The sequence below is a fragment of the Oncorhynchus masou genome, chromosome 15 (assembly GCF_036934945.1).
Source record: "Oncorhynchus masou masou isolate Uvic2021 chromosome 15, UVic_Omas_1.1, whole genome shotgun sequence".
NCBI classification, from domain to species: Eukaryota; Metazoa; Chordata; class Actinopteri; order Salmoniformes; family Salmonidae; genus Oncorhynchus; species Oncorhynchus masou.
Genome location: NC_088226.1, coordinates 2,815,713 through 2,833,491, shown reverse-complemented (window position 1 = coordinate 2,833,491; position 17,779 = coordinate 2,815,713). Strand labels below are relative to the sequence as shown.

At 43.4% G+C, this 17,779-nt stretch overlaps 1 protein-coding gene across 1 annotated transcript; it reads right to left on the bottom strand.

Annotated features, from left to right (window-relative positions):
- Nucleotides 1–3,027: 3,027 nt before the first annotated feature.
- Nucleotides 3,028–17,325, bottom strand: LOC135555329 (RUS family member 1-like). The gene is made up of 11 exons (XM_064987669.1): nucleotides 16,690–17,325; nucleotides 8,500–9,561; nucleotides 8,093–8,207; nucleotides 7,830–7,886; nucleotides 7,363–7,464; nucleotides 7,182–7,252; nucleotides 6,874–7,066; nucleotides 6,707–6,764; nucleotides 6,430–6,494; nucleotides 5,958–6,023; nucleotides 3,028–4,043 (listed from the first exon to the last, which is right to left on the bottom strand). The coding sequence occupies exons 7-11, from the start codon at nucleotides 6,980–6,982 to the stop codon at nucleotides 3,982–3,984; spliced, it is 360 nt and encodes a 119-aa protein (XP_064843741.1). The 5' UTR covers nucleotides 6,983–7,066; nucleotides 7,182–7,252; nucleotides 7,363–7,464; nucleotides 7,830–7,886; nucleotides 8,093–8,207; nucleotides 8,500–9,561; nucleotides 16,690–17,325; the 3' UTR covers nucleotides 3,028–3,981.
- Between the last annotated feature and the right edge of the window lie 454 nt (nucleotides 17,326–17,779).

Below are 17,779 nucleotides of genomic sequence, written 5' to 3'. Positions count from 1 at the left end.
CTTAAACGGATGTCCCAACTTTGTGGTCACTTCCATGGCACTTATCGCAGTGGGGTTAGGGTGGTGAGTTTTCCCTTACACTGTAAAGTGCTTTGGGTGTCTAGAAAAGTGCCCTGTAAGTCCAATCTATTATTATTAAATGTTTTGCCATCTTCCATAGCTTTAAGACCATGCCTTTGTACAGAGACGGAAACTGGTACAAAATACCTGGGAGGAAAGTGTGCGGGTTGTTCCACCAATTGAGTACCTTTTGTGTAGTGTAACTCTTTCACCTAATTTTAACATTCGGTCATGAGTTCAACATAATAACATGTTCTCATTTCAAGATGTTAAATAAATTACTATAGTAAGTGCCAAATAAAGTAGCAGGGTTTATCTTAAATCAGAAAAAAAATCTGCCAATTTCAAAAATAGACATTTCTGTGAAACTGTGTACGTTTTACTTGCGGATTAGTTGTGGATTTTGAAAATAAACTCAATATTTGTCAATTTGTTTGTCTACATGCCATTCTAAAAACAATGCTTGTAGTAAACCTATTTTGGGTCAAGAAAAGTATGAGTAAGGGCAAACATCATGTTAAGCTTGCAAGCTGAGTTTGTATAAGACATCAGATTACCACTTTGCATTTAAAAACGTTGGTTTTATTATAGCTAATAATTAACCAAATCATTGATGGATCACAAGATAAAAGAAAACAGAAACCTTCGGTGTGAAAACTCCCCAAATGCAGACTGAAAAGTAGCTGAATTTGTTGATAGACCCTTTTACCAATAGTCACTGGAGGGTACTGAAAATTCGCAAAAATATAGTGACAAAGTCCCTAAATTGGCAAGACTGGATGCCACCAGATGGAAGTATCACACTCTGACCACACATAAACACACACATAATCAAACCAGAGATATATAATGACAATGGGATTCGTTGCTCCTGCTTATTCCTCTTTGGATTTGTGGAATCATCTTATTTGAATAATCATTTTGAATATTTTATGAGGAGTGTTGACGTCAACCATGTGTATTCAATGGAAAGTGAGATGCTTAGACCATCTTGAAGTTCAACAGGGACTCCGATGTAAAGTGTTTTTTTTAATCAAAGTTGACAGGATTTTACTTGCATCACACTTATATCACTACACTCGTAACAACCTAATCATTACGAAACTTCTATTAGATCAGATAAGTCTCACTTATCAAAATAGCAATTCATGTTTTTCTTGACTATATTTGACACTCATTGCCCCCCATACAAAAACTCCCTGCCTGCTTAATAATTAAGGATCTGCTTAACGTGGACAGATTTCAGGTTGATTTCACTCACTTTTAATTCAAGTCAGTTAGGACATCTACTTTGTGCATGACACAAGCAATTTTTCCAACAATTGTTTAGACAGATTATTTCACTTATAATTCACTGTATCACAATTCCAGTGGGTCAGAAGTTGACATACACTAAGTTGACTGTTTAAACAGCTTGGAAAATTCCAGAAAAATGATGTCATGGTGTTAGAAACATCTAATAGGCTAATTGACATAATTTGAGTCAATTGGAGGTGTACCTGTGGATGTATTTCAAGGCCTACCTTCAAACTCAGTGCCTCTTTGCTTGACATCATGTGAAAATCAAAAGAAATCAGCCAAGACCTCAGAAAAAACATTGTAGACCTCCACAAGCCTGGTTCATCCTTGGGAGCAATTTCCAAACGCCTGAAGATACCACGTTCATCTGTACAAACAATAGTACGCAAGTATAAACACCATGGGACCACGCATCCATCATGCCGCTCAGGAAGGAGATGCGTTCTGTCTCCTAGAGATGAACGTATTTGGTGCGAAAAGTGCAAATCAATCCCAGAACAACAGCAAAGGACCTTGTGAAGATGCTGGAGGAAACTGGTCCAAAAATATGCACAGTAAAACGAGTCCTATATCGACGTAACCTGAAAGGCCGCTCAGCAAGGAAGAAGACACTGCTCCAAAACTGCCATAAAAGATCCAGACTACAGTTTGCAACTGCACATGGGGACAAAGATCATACTTTTTGGAGAAATGTCCTCTGGTCTGATGAAACAAAAATAGAACTGTTTGGCCATCATGACCATCGTTATGCAAAATGGCTTAAGGACAACAAAGTCAAGGTATTGGAGTGGCCATCACAAAGCCCTGACCTCAATCCTATAGAAAATGTGTAGGCAGAACTGAAAAAGCATGTGTGAGCAAAGAGGCCTCCAAACCTGACTGTTACACCAGCTCTGTCAGGAGGAATGGGCCAAAATTCACCCAACTTATTGTGGGAAGCTTGTGGAAGGCTACCCGACAGGTTTGACCCAACAATTTAGGCAATGTTACCAAATACTAATTGAGTGTACAGTATGTAAACTTCTGACCCACTGGGAATGTGATGAAATAAATAAAAGCTGAAATAAATAATTCTCTATTTATTCTGACATTTCACATTCTTAAAATAAAGTGGTTATCCTAACTGACCTAAAACATAATTTTTACTTGGATTAAATGTCAGGAATTGTGAAAAACTGAGTTTAAATGTATTTGGCTAAGGTGTATGTAAACTTCTGACTTCAATTGTATTTGTTAAAAGATTTGGTGGCATTTGAGCTATTGAATTCGGCACAACCTAAAATTGTCACTTTGGAGTCTGGTCACTGAAGAGATTCTTATGGCTTTCAAATCATCTCGACCACAGACTACCTTTTCCAATGCTTACCCAAGCAGGGATGTTCCACTCAGGGCCTGTTCGATCTGACATAGAGCAAGTCTTATCTTAAAGCCATTCTCTCATGCGCAACAAAGGTGAAAAACTCCCAGTTTCTGGCTGAAAAAGTGTGCTGAGGCAGCTGTCAAAATCTTCACTGTTGAATCGTCTTGTTGGAAAATGTAACCCATATGTCCTTTACTTGTATCAATCACACCATTCCCAACTGTTTCAAATGTTCAAACACATTCAACAGTTCAACAAAGTCAGTACACATCAATCAACATTACATTTTTGCTTGACTTCAAAGGAAGAGCTGCACTATCATATTAGGTAAGCACTCACTCTATAGCGTGAGAACATCCGGACAGGATGTCCATAAAAGGGCATTGATACGTGACTGTCACGCCCTGACCATAGAGAACCATTGTTTCTCTATAGAGAACCAATGTTTCTCTATGGTATAGCAGGTCAGGGCGTGACTAGGGGGGTGATTTAGTATATGTATGTCTATGTTGTATTCTAGTTTTCATATTTCTAGGTTAGTGTGCTTGATATGGTTCCCAATTAGAGGCAACTGGTGATTGCTGTCTCTCGTTGGGGATCATATTTAAGACGCATTTTTTCCACCTGTGTTTTATGGGATATTGTTTTGAGTGCACATAGCACCTCTGTAGTCACAGTTCGTTGTTAGTTTATTGTTTATTTGTTTTTTGTCTTTGTTAAGTTTCACTTTATCATTCAATTATGTGGAACTCAACATCTGCTGCGCCTTGGTCCGATATTTATTTCGACTACCGTGACAGAATATCCCATCAAACCAGGACCAATCAGCGTGTTCACCAGGTGAAGGATTTCTGGACATCAGAAGGACATAATGGAGGACAGCGATGACGACAGGGTTCGTGGCTACAGAAAGCCCAAGAACAACCAAGTTTTTTGGGGGAGGCACATGGAGCTGGCGACTGAGCAGAGGGAAGAGCCAAAGACTGTCAGGGAGGCAAGGGCGAAGTTGGGAGAGAGTGAGATGAGAGAGATGTTGTGCAAGTGTGTTCTGCTCAACATTCGACCAGAGGATCCGGTTAGCAGTCTGGTGCAAACTGTGCCGGTTCCACGCTTCTGGCCTCAAGTTCACCTCTCCAGTCCGGTACATCATGTGTCTCCTCCTCACACTCTCCCTGAAGTGCGTTTCCCTAGTCCGGTACGTCCTGTGCCTGCTCCTCGCACTCTCCCTCAAGTGCACCTTCCCAGTCAGGTACGTCCTGTGCCTACTCCTCACACTCTCCCTGAAGTGCGTGTCCCCAGTCCGGTGCATCCTGACATGTGACCCCTGGTGAGACAAAACCGTGACTCGTCAGTGATGAACACTTTTAGCCAGTCCTGTCTGGTCCAGCGACGGTGGGTTTGTTCACATAGGCGACGTTGTTGCCGGTGAGGTCTGGTGAGGACCTGCCTTACAACATGCCTACAAGCCTTCAGTCCAGCCTCTCTCAGCCTATTGTGGACAGTCTGAGCCCTGATGGAGGGATTGTGCGTTCCTGGTGTAACTCGGGCAGTTGTTGCCATCCTGTACCTGTCCTACAGGTGTGATGTTCGGATGTACCGGTCCTGTGCAGGTGTTGTTACATGTGGTCTGCAACTGCGAGGACGATCAGCTGTCCGTCCTGTCTCCCTGTAGCGTTGTCTTAGGCGTCTCACAGTACTGACATTGCAATTTATTGCCCTGGCCACATCTACAGTCCTCATGCCTCCTTGCAGCATGCCTAAGGCACATTCACGCAGATGAGCGGGGAACCTGGGCATCTTTCTTTTGATGTTTTTCAGAGTCCGTAGAAAGGCCTCTTTAGTGTCCTAAGTTTTCATAACTGTGACCTTAATTGCCTACCGTCTGTAAGCTGTTAGTGTCTTAACGACCCTTCCATGTTAGTTAATTGTTTATGGCTCATTGAACAAGCATGGGAAACCGTGTTTAAACCCTTTACAATGAAGATCTGTGAAGTTATTAGGATTTTTACGAATGATCTTTGAAAGACAGGGTCCTGAAAAAGGGACGTTTACATCAATATTTTCAGTGCCACATCATTGGTTAATAGAATGTTTAAATAATCTGAGGCATCTTGTTGATAAAAATGTCTCAATATTCATTGAATGTTTTCCTTCCCTGGTGAATATTTCAGAGATTATAAAATGAGCTTGGCGCACACATTACGCAGCGCAATAAGAGAAAATATAACTACTGGAAATACTGTATATAGGTTTCACACAGAGAATGATAAAGGCCTCTAGTGGCCAAAAGACCATTTTAGCATGGGCAGCACCATTTTAATGTAGTCAACTGGATGGGACTTCCAACTTCATTGCCTGAGCCCTCCTGGTGACCGTGTTCGGCCAATAGTGAAGAAAATTGACTATTTCAAAATGGAGATTGCCTCAATGACGCTGCTCATATACGCTACGATGGCACATATAAAAGATTAAACTTCTATCTATCTCTATGGTTTGATAAGGTGACATTTAAAGGGGTCTTAGCTCCCTTTTTATAAAGGCATGTGTAGATTTTCCATTTCGTGATTTTGGACATTCTTTGGTCGGGTCATGCGTCCTTGTCAGTTGTAGGCCTAAGTAAGTCATTTTTTGTAGTCCTATGCTTTTTATTTCAATACATGTTTATGATTTATCTGGCATAGTTTACATTCACGGTCAGTTGTTTTATGCACCTGATACTCACATGTATTTAACCTTTATTTAACTAGGCAAGTCTTAAGAACAAATTCTTATTTACAATGACGGTCTACCAAAAGTCAAAAGCCTTCCTGCGGGGACGGGGCCTGGGATAAAAAAATAATAACATTGATATCGGCATTTGAAAATCGACCTTGTTGTGACTTGTTAGCCTGTATTATGCATCTATTTCATGTTCACTGTATGTGCTGTTTCACAAGTAAATGAGTCAATTTTGGAAGTTGAGTAGTGGTTGACATTTTACACACCATTCCACAGACCTTTAAACCCAATATTGAGGTGATAATTAATGGCTGGGATCATTTTTATTGGTTTTTGCTGTTCTCCAAATAGCATTTTAAACTGTCTAGAAATGCAGTAAATGAGCTTCAACTTCCAAACAATTCCTTGGGAGAGGGGCATACCCTAGGTTTAGCTGAACGGACGCCACTTACAACATCCCAACATACACGGTGGGAGTAAACAGCTACTGACTGAGCACACCTTGTTACACTGAGCTTACCTTTGAGGAATGGCTGAAAGATTTGGTCCATAAGTTTATGACTCTCATGCACCAGCTCCCAATGATCTTGAGGGAAAGGATAACAGAGGAAAAAGGGATAACAGAGTTATAACACAGCATTGACAAAGACATTGGTTTAAACTGTCATATAAAGATGATCATGAAAGGCTCGCTGTTGCTGTGTGACATTGAGAGTTGTTTGAGAGCCCCCTCTAGTGGTGAGACAGGGTGTAACACAGTGCAGAGGCACACTGCTTGGTACACAGCCCTGATCTCATCACATACAGATGCATTAGGTCCCAAACAAACACACACAGAGCCTAAGGGAGAGAAATAGCACATTCAAGAACACTCAGATGACATACACCATCTATTAAAATGACATGATGTAATGTACACCCATCTAGAAACAACCCACATCACAACTGAGTACAGCAGTTGATGGGGGATTACTGAAAGATGTTATACACACCACATTTGACTCCGATAAGGAAGGGCTTGTGGTTGTTTTTCATGGCCAAATTAAGGTCTTCTGACCTACAAAATTAAAGAAATTATATCATTGAGCACGAACATCCAAATCTGAGCACACTTCACTTTCACACCAAAATGTACATAATACATAGAGCTGTCATGACCTATCTCATACAGTGGCAGTGTAAGTAGTGCAATAGAGGACTCACAGTGGATTGTCAGTGACAAAAGGAATAAGGATCAGACTGACCAGCAGTCCAGCCAGACCAACTTACGTATAAACAAGTTCCCCTAGCCTCACTCCCAGTTTGATTGGCATGGTCCTCCTGAACTCTAAATAAAAATAAACAGCAGAAAAGTATGTTCAAGCCATTGATAGTTGATAGCCATAATGATCAACAAGCCATTTCATTGTTTATTATTCACTGAATGTCAGCCATACCCAAGAATACAGGCTCTTTATGATTGGCCTCTACTGGACCGAGGACCCGTCCATCTCTCAGGTATTGGTGGAGCACAATAGCAAGCCGAGCTTCGTTGAGTGTCTCCATGACAACCGAATGCACTGCTTTTTAATTTGAAAAAAGGTGGAGGATGGTGAATAGGAAGAAGAGGACGAACATCAGCCCGAGGATCTGAGAAGGGATGGAAAACATCAATCTCCATCAAAAAACCAATAGGTTGGCTATATAGAGCTGTCATGTCCTATCTCATACAGTGGCAGTGTAAGCAGTGCAATAGAGGACTCACAGTGGACTGTCAGTGACAAGAGGAATAAGGATCAGACTGACCAGCAGGCCAGCCAGATTCACTAAAGTCTCCTGTAAAGAACACATGAATTACAATAAGATCCTCATCTTAAAGCAGACAGGACAGTAAAAGCCATGGGTTAGTTACTGTATCATCAAGTAGAGAAATATTTATGGAGCACCTGGCTGCCATCTTTGGCAGAGATGTCCGCCATGTTGTCTCTGCGAGCTTGGTGAAGAGTCAAAGCAGCTCTGGTGGCCCCCCCTGCAACCCCGACAATGGACTGACAAACACAGAGAGAGATCGAACAGTGTACATTAACATTTAGCAGACGCTCTTATTCAGGGTGAATTACAATCATTGCATTCAACCAAAGTAGGTAAAACAACCACATATTTGGAACATTGCAAGTAAAACCTTCAAAATAGCTGGTTGCTATCTGCAAAATCAATGCTTGTGAGAATATGGTATTCAGATTTACCTTGAATATTCCAGCAGAGCATAGTTAGAGTGAAGCATGTTGGGAAGTTAGAAGCCAGTATTTCCATGACCATGGCAATATCATTGAGAACATCAGCAACAAGCCGAAGGAAAACAGCACAAGCATTGACATACCCAATAATTCCATAACACACAATGAACACTCACTTTGGTGATGCTTGACATCCCTACCTCCATTGTTTGGTATCAGAGTCTAGTTTATTCCTAAAACACAGAGAAAGACAACATTTGAAAAATAATATTGAAAACGACTAATAGTAGATTACAAAACAAATCAAAACTCACCCTTTAAGCCAGGCAAATAGGATTCTTCCAAGCATGCCTGTGCCATCTAAAATGTAGATTTTTTAAAAATAAAACCCCTTAACAGGAAAGAAGACAATAGTCTTATCACAGTCATTAACACTAACCTCGTAATAACCAGGTAATTGTTGCAGCAGCAACTGTTGCCTCTTGGTTTCCAACACCAACACCCCTTAAAGAGGCCTGGGTACCAAGAGTACCAGAAAGAGAACTGGAGAAGGCCTGTGTGTGTGTGTGTGTGTGTGTGTGTGTGTGTGTGTGTGTGTGTGTGTGTGTGTGTGTGTGTGTGTGTGTGTGTGTGTGTGTGTGTGTGTGTGTGTGTGTGTGTGTGTGTGTGTGTGTGTGTGTGTGTGTGTGTGTGTGTGTGTGTGTGTGTGTGTGTGTGTGTGTGTGTCAGAGAGAAAGAGCGAGAGAGTGCAACAGTGTTAAAATGTACATAATAAATGTTACATTTCAAAATAACGGCACACATATCCACAAAACAACATCATCTCTCTTTCTCACACAGACCTACCTGAAGAGTATCCCAAAATTGATACTGCAGGTAATCGCCACTGACACACTCTGTATACCCCTGAGGCAAGAAAACACTCTAGCAGGAGAGAGAGAGAGAGACAGAGAGAGACAGAGACAGAGAGAGAGACAGAGACACAGAGAGAGACAGAGAGAGACAGAGAGAGACAGAGAGAGAGAGAGATATGAGAGAGAGTGAGAAAGAAAGAGTGGGGGGGGGTTGAAATGTACAGTATGGGTACCTGGAGGATAATGAGGGAGGGTCATGCTTTTTCAATTTCAGTCAAGGGGAGGGTTTAGTATTTTTTAAATATAGTCCAGGGGAGGGTAATTTAATTTGTAATTGCATACATTTCTATATTTCTCAGTGTTTTAGAATTAGTTGCTTACTAGTGTAATGTTCGTCGTCCTCCTCTGATGTGGAGTAAGATAGATCGGACCAATTTGCAGCGTGGTAAGTGTCCATAATTTAATAAGAAAAAATATGAACACTACAAAATACAAAACAAACAACGTGAAACAAACGAAACAGTCCCGTGTGGCACAAACACAAACATGGAAAATAAACGCCCACGAAACCCAGGTGGAATAAGGCTACCTAAGTATGATTCTCAGTCAGAGACAACTAACGACACCTGCCTCTGATTGAGAACCATACTAGGTCGAACGCAAAAACCAACATAGAAAAACAAACAGACTGCCCCCGCCCCCCAAAGGTGTGGACTCCGGCCGCAAAACCTGAACCTATAGTGGAGGGTTTGGGTAGGCACTTGTCCGCTGTAGCGGCTCTGGCGCGGGACGTGGACCCACCTCACCATAGTTTTTGTCCGCCTCCTCAACCGCCCCCGTGGCCTCTTATGAGCAGCGACCCTTGCCGCCGACCTCGGACTGGGGACCCTCGCCACGGGTCTCGAATGGACGGGAGATTCCGGCAGCACCGGAAGGACGGGAGATTCCGGCAGCCCCGGAGTGAAGGACGACTCCGGCAGCGCCGGACGGACGGGAGATTCCGGCAGCGCCGGAGTGAAGGACGACTCTGGCAGCGCCAGACAGGCAGGAGCACCTGTAGGGAGGAGACAGAGAGACAGCCTGGTGCGTGGGGCTGCCACAGGGCCCACCAGGCTGGGGAGACTTACAGGAGGCCTGGTGCGTGGAGGAGGCACCGGATGGACCGGGCTGTGGGGGAGATCTGGAGCTCTGGTGCGCAGCCTTGGCACCACTCCTTCAGGCTGGATGCCCACTTTAGCCCGGACCCTCCCGAGTGCAGGCACAGGTTGAACCGGGCTGTGGGTAAGCACTGGAGCTCTGGTGCATACCGCTTGCACCTCTCCCTTCGGCTCAATACCCACATTCGCCCGGCGCGGGCATAGAACGCACTGCACCCTCCCAGCGCCCTGGAGACACAGCATGCAGCGCCAGCGCAGGATACCCTGGACCGAAACGGGGTACTGAAGACCAAACACGCTGGGCTGGCACAACATGCCCTGGCTGGATGCCTACTCTCGCATGGCACTTGCGGGGGGCTGGCCTATAGCCCACCGGGCTATGACCGCGTACTGGCGACACTGTGCGTTTGACAACATAATATGGTGCCTGACTAGTACTGCGCTTCTTCCAATAAGCACGAGGAGTGGGCTCAGGTCTCCAACCTGACTCTGCCCCACTCCCCGTGTGCCCCCCCCACAAACATTTTTGGGGGGCTGCCTCTCGTGCCTGTCGCGCTGCCTCCTCATATCGCCGCCGCTCAGCTTTCGCTTCCTCCAACTCTGCCTTGGGGCGGCGATATTCCCCAGCCTGTGCCCAGGGTCCCTTGCCGTCAAGTATCTCCTCCCATGTCCAGGAGTCCGGAGATCGCTGATGCTCGATACCACGCTGCTTGGTCCTAGGTTGGTGGGTGTTTCTGTAATGTTCGTCGTCCTCCTCTGATGAGGAGTAAGATAGATCGGACCAATTTGCAGCGTGGTAAGTGTCCATAATTTAATAAGAAAAACTGAACACTACAAAATACAAAACAAACAACGTGAAACAAACGAAACAGTCCCGTGTGGCACAAACATGGAAAATAAACACCCACGAAACCCAGGTGGAATAAGGCTACCTAAGTATGATTCTCAATCAGAGACAACCAACGACACCTGCCTCTGATTGAGAATCATACTTTGGTAGCCTTTTTCCACCTGGGTTTCGTGGGTGTTTATTTTCTGTCTTTGTGTATGTCGCCAGACAGGACTGTTTCGGTTTTCGTTCGTTCACTTTATTGTTTTTGTATTTCAGTGTTCAGTTTTGATTCATGAAATATTACATCATGAACACCTACCATGCTGCGTTTTGGTCCTCCGATCCTTCTCGCTACTCCTCCTCAGAAGAGGAGGACGAGATCCGTTACAACTAGGCTATATATCGATGTGTGCCCAATGCCTCCACTCATCTCTGATTCTCCACTGGGCATGCAAAGTGTGCTTATAGGCTATTTAGTGTGGTCTCAATCAAATGATCCATAGCCTATATGTGCATGCTAGGAGAAGCACAGAGCAAAGTTATATTTCTAAGATAGCTGTTGGGATGGAGTAAATAAAACTAGGAAGCATTTAACATTTACATTTAAGTCATTTAGCAGATGCTCTTATCCAGAGCGACTTACAAATTGGTGAATTCACCTTCTAACATCAGTGGAACAGCCACTTTACAATAGTGCATCTAAATCATTTAAGGGGGGGTGAGAAGGATTGCTTTATCCTATCCTAGGTATTCCTTGAAGAGGTGGGGTTTCAGGTGTCTCCGGAAGGTGGTGATTGACTCCGCTGTCCTGGCGTCGTGAGGGAGTTTGTTCCACCATTGGGGGCCAGAGCAGCGAACAGTTTTGACTGGGCTGAGCGGGAACTGTACTTCCTCAGTGGTAGGGAGGCGAGCAGGCCAGAGGTGGATGAACGCAGTGCCCTTGTTTGGGTGTAGGGCCTGATCAGAGCCTGGAGGTACTGCGGTGCCGTTCCCCTCACAGCTCCGTAGGCAAGCACCATGGTCTTGTAGCGGATGCGAGCTTCAACTGGAAGCCAGTGGAGAGAGCGGAGGAGCGGGGTGACGTGAGAGAACTTGGGAAGGTTGAACACCAGACGGGCTGCGGCGTTCTGGATGAGTTGTAGGGGTTTAATGGCACAGGCAGGGAGCCCAGCCAACAGCGAGTTGCAGTAATCCAGACGGGAGATGACAAGTGCCTGGATTAGGACCTGCGCCGCTTCCTGTGTGAGGCAGGGTCGTACTCAAAATGCGGATGTTGTAGAGCATGAACCTACAGGAACGGGCCACCGCCTTGATGTTAGTTGAGAACGACAGGGTGTTGTCCAGGATCACGCCAAGGTTCTTAGCGCTCTGGGAGGAGGACACAATGGAGTTGTCAACCGTGATGGCGAGATCATGGAACGGGCAGTCCTTCCCCGGGAGGAAGAGCAGCTCCGTCTTGCCGAGGTTCAGCTTGAGGTGGTGATCCGTCATCCACACTGATATGTCTGCCAGACATGCAGAGATGCGATTCACCACCTGGTCATCAGAAGGGGGAAAGGAGAAGATTAATTGTGTGTCGTCTGCATAGCAATGATAGGAGAGACCATGTGAGGTTATGACAGAGCCAAGTGACTTGGTGTATAGCGAGAATAGGAGAGGGCCTAGAACAGAGCCCTGGGGGACACCAGTGGTGAGAGCGCGTGGCGAGGAGACAGATTCTCGCCACGCCACCTGGTAGGAGCGACCTGTCAGGTAGAACGCAATCCAAGCGTGGGCCTGCACCGGAGATGCCCAACTCGGAGAAGCCTTACACACTGCCTTACACACTGCAATGGATATTCCAACCCTGAGCCCCAGCCTGCTCTGTTCTTGCTGACCAATGCCTAACCAATGGCTGTGCTCTGTAGGCCTACGGTGGCAGTTCAGGAGAGTCAAAGGCTTCTTCAGAAAACAAAGGTGATTCGGGTTAAGAAGGAGAGGGTGAATATGAGAAGGAGCTATAGGAGAACAGACTCATTATAGTGGCTGGAATGGAATAAATGGAACATATCAAACACATGGAAACCACGTTCGACTCCGTTGCATCAATTACATTCCAGCTATTACAATGAGCTCGTCCTACTATAGCTCTTTCCACCAGCCTCCACTGGTGTGAACAAGCTTTACAACTCAGCCTGGAAAACACCCTCCATTCACCTTTTATGGTGACAAAAACACCCTCCATTCACCTTTTATGGTGACAAAAACACCCTCCATTCACCTGTTATGGTGACAATAACACCCTCAATTCACCATTTATGGTGACAATAACACCCTACATTCACCTTTTATGGTGACAATAACACCCTTTATTTGCTGTATAATTTGGAACTATTGGCATTAGGCCACGGTTTATATGCCGTGCCTTGGTATAGGCTCTGAGATTAAATAGGCAATGATGTCGCATTTCTATCGCACAGCAATACTGTAGCCTATACATACTGTGAAATATTTTACCTAAACTACTGCCCTATTTAATGTATTAAGCAGTAATTTATGCTGTAACTGGAAAATAACTGTCAGTTTCTGAACGAGAAAACAATGGCACATTTTCGTGGACCTGTCAGCAGAACATTATAATTCAACAATGTTTTACATGGACTTTTCCCCCAACCTAAATATGATTCAGAACCCGTAAATTCTGAAACATAGTAGGGCAGTCTACCAAACGAGCTTCAATGCCATACAACACTCCTTTCGTGGCCTCCAACTGCTATTAAACGCTAGTAAAACCAAATGCATGCTTTTCAACCGTTCGCTGCCTGCACCCGCACGCCCGACTAGCATCACCACCCTGGATGGTTCCGACCTAGAATATGTGGACATCTAAGTACCTAGGTGTCTGGCTAGACTGTAAACTCTCCTTCCAGACTCATATCAAACATCTCCAATCTAAAATCAAATCTAGAGTTGGCTTTCTATTTCGCAAAAAAAGCCTCCTTCACTCACGCCGCCAAACTTACCCTAGTAAAACTGACTATCCTACCGATCCTCGACTTTGGCGATGTCATCTACAAAATAGCTTCCAATACTCTACTCAGCAAACTGGATGCAGTTTATCACAGTGCCATCCGTTTTGTTACTAAAGCACCTTATACCACCCACCACTGCGACCTGTATGCTCTAGTCGGCTGGCCCTCGCTACATATTCGTCGCCAGACCCACTGGTTCCAGGTCATCTACAAGTCCATGCTAGGTAAAGCTCCGCCTTATCTCAGTTCCCTGGTCACGATGGCAACACCCACCCGTAGCACGCGCTCCAGCAGGTGTATCTCACTGATCATCCCTAAAGCCATCACCTCATTTTGCCGCCTTTCCTTCCAATTCTCTGCTGCCTGTGACTGGAACGAATTGCAAAAATCGTTGAAGTTGGAGACTTTTATCTCCCTCACCAACTTTAAACATCTGCTATCTGAGCAGCTAACTGATCACTGCAGCTGTACATAGTCCATCGGTAAATAGCCCACCCAATTTACCTACCTCATCCCCATACTGTTTTATTTATTTACCTTTCTGCTCTTTTGCACACCAGTATCTCTACCTGCACATGACCATCTGATCAAGTATCACTCCAGTCAAGTATCACTCTGCTAAATTGTAATTATTCGCCTACCTCCTGCCTTTTGCACACAATGCATATAGACTCGTCTTTTTTTCTCTTTTTTTCTACTGTGTTATTGACTTGTTTATTGTTTACTCCATGCGTAACTCTGTGTTGTTGTCTGTTCACACTGCTATGCATTATCTTGGTCAGGTCGCAGTTGTAAATGAGAACTTATTCTCAACTAGCCTACCTGGTTAAATAAAGGTGAAATAAATACAATTAAATAAATAAATTATAATCCACGCTGTCTATGATTTTGCAAAACTTGAAACACATACAGCCTATCTATATACAAGGCCACTTGGTCCAATTAAATGAGAGATGTGGATGGTAATTTGTTGTATGGCTCCTTTGAGAATGTGAACCCATCACAGCCAGAAAAAGTGAGGAATATATACTGCAAATATATTCCCTAAAAAGGGGAAAAAGATTCCTATGTCTAATTATAAGATTTCTATGTCTAATTATAAGATTTCTATGTCTAATTATTTTAGATTCTAAATATAAAACACGTAGATTTTCATTCTTCTCACTAATGGTAAATGGTTGAATTCTTGTTCATATGTTTTCCTGTTTTTAGTTTTTTTTATGAAGCTTTTCATCATATCCCCCATTTGCACAAAATACATACTTGCGGTGGCGACCCGTCATTCAGGGCAGGTGGGGTTCAGTTTTGAGCAAACAAAAAAAAAAGTTGACAATCTACTGGCAAATGCTTTTAAATCCTTGTCATATGAAGATAAATTATAGATAAAACGTATCGGTGCTCATCGTCCATTGGACATAAAGATTACACAACAAGTTGGAAATAGCAAATTCACCAATGAGTTGTTTAGAAGGATTCAGTGGCTAACTGCAAGCACTGCAAAGCAACCACTAACATTAGCCCTCTATTCAATGGAGTGTTTTTTTCAGAGTTCCCACCATAAATCCAGAGAATGGAAGACTTTGATGACAAAGTTTGTTGACAAAATGTGCCCACAAAGGCCCGCCGCACCACCTTCACAAGGTGAGTCCAAAAATGTATTGTATGCTGTTGCATAAATGATGTAATATGCCAGGAAGATATGTATACTGTAACTAAGAATGTAATACTAAGTGTATGTTGTGTAGTAAGCTGTTAGTAGCCCATGCCGTTCATGGCCGGTGTGTGCTTGTTTGCCAACTTATTTTGTACAGCTTTGACAGTGCTACTGATAGCAGTGGTGGTGTCTCGGTTGCACGTGCAAATTCAGCACGCACAACATTATACAATAGAATGCTGTTATTTGACATGTCAAATTAAAAGTTTATTTAATGCGTCAAATAGTGTTATGACGTGCATCTTTTTTGACACGCAAAGACCCAAACATCGTTCAATGTGCCTCACCCAAATCATTTGGTCTGTTTTCATCCCTTAATTTCACCTACTGTTCTAACTTGGTGGTGCACATGTAGCCTATAACCTGTTTTAGAGAAATGTAATCATTGAATATTGCAAGAACTTTCATTGTCTGCTTATATACCTCCTTTATTTATCCTACGGTTCTGACTTGTTGTACAGGGAGTTCACTGTAAGAACGGCCCGTGTTCTGAATTCTGTCGCTGTACATTTCAAAAGTGCTGAAAAAAATAGTTATATTGACTACGTCCGTTCTCGCTCGCTCATTAATGTCTTAATCGAAATGACAGATTTCCTCTTATCCGCTTGTCGTCCCCTTATGCCATAGTTAGTTTGTATCTCAATTGTCAGTATTAACTACATTTGTTGAAGCAAGTCAGCCATATCACCTATGTTTTTTTATAGGGCAGTAAATGAGGCTGAATGAACTGTTTCGCTGCCAGACAAGGCTCTGTTTCGCTGCCAGACAAGGCCCTGTTTCGCTGCCAGACAAGGCCCTGTTTCGCTGCCAGACAAGGCCCTGTTTCGCTGCCAGACAAGGCCCTGTTTCGCTGCCAGACAAGGCCCTGTTTCGCTCAGACAGCTTTATGTAGGCCCTAACAGTTTGTGGGCACCATTTGTCCCCTTTATAGTGCAATTAATGGACTGTTTAGTGTTGTGTTGTGTTGTGGCTTTGCTGGCATGCATCCCACATTTTTGTTTTTGCCCCACCAAGATTTACATGCTAAAATCGCCACTGCTTACTTGCAATACATTATTTCAATCACTAGCAGATGTGCGTACACATGGTCTAAAGTTTGGAGAGAGGTGAGAACATTCTCACAGTCACAATTAACATTTTTTTAAAGTAAACTTTTGCGGGAAAAGTGGCACAAGCACATTTTGGGGTATTATTTTGTACTTATGAAAGGTTTATAAATTAGGCCCCTGGTCTGTTTTAATTATTATTTTGGGTATACATGAGGGTCACTTATTGTTTCAAGCGTTCAGGGAGGGTTTAGGAAAAATATATTTTGCTGAAGAGAGGTCCAACCATTTTCATTTCAGAGATGTCTGATTTTCTCCATGTAACCCTTATTATAAATAACGTTCACTCCCTTAGCAGTTATGAGACAAAATTCAGTGAGCCTTTATCAAAATTCATTATAATGTTAAAAAAAATGTCTCACTTTGAACACGCCAATGATGTTTTTTCCAGTCGTCCCACCGTTGCCCCCTTCTCTTTCTCTCTCCATTACTCCATCCTTCAACTGATATTTCCATGACTCGAGGGAGCCATATCTCTCCGTTGCCACCACTGGCATTTTCTCTTTCTCAATTTAATGAAACACCACCTGCACGGTGAGACAGATGTTTGTAAATAATATATTTAGTTGTGAATTTTATGCATTAGTACTTTACTTACGTGTTTTCAGAATCCATGTCAGCTGTACAAATTCTGTATTTTCTGTTGGCTAAGGACTGAAACTGTCCCTGCAGTTTAGACCAATCCCGCGATTGCTCTGGGACAGCTTGATCCAGAAGTCACAGATAATTTTCCACAGACATTTGTATTTTGCTTGTTTGTAAGTATTTGTGCGTGGGCGTCTGTGTGTGTCAAATAAAATCAATCAAATTGTATTTGTCGCATGTTTCGTAAAAAACAACTGTAGACTAACAGTGAAAGGCTTACTTACCGGCAATTTCCAAACAATGCAGAGTTAAAGATACAGAAATGGAAAAGTAAAATAATAACAATAATGAGTAAAATAACATGGCTGTATACAGGAAGTACCAGTACCGGGTCGAAGTGCAGGGGCACGAGGTAATTGAGGTAGCTACAGTATGTACATATTGATAGGTGTAAAGTGACTAGGCAACATGATAGATAATAGACAGTAGCAGCAGTGTGTGTGAAAGTGTGGGAGTGTGTGGCGTCAGAATGCATGTGTGCGAGTGTTATGTGTGTCTGCTTGAGTGACATCACTGTTGAAGAATGCAGTCTGGTTGTCCCCAAGTACTGAAATAAATATTCCTTACCTCTGGGTCAGAGAACAGAGAGTAGTTTGGCAGAAGTATTGAAACAGGGTGTGCACGTTAACTTAGACTAGACAGCAAAACAATTTGCTGTCTAGATATAGACAACAGAGACCTTGAGAGAGTGGGCATGTCTCAACACATAGTTATCCAATTACCTAAATCATTCTCACTTACGATGGACCAAACATATTGGGAATCGTATGTGTGTGAATGAAACAAAGCGTGCATGAAAGGTGTGAG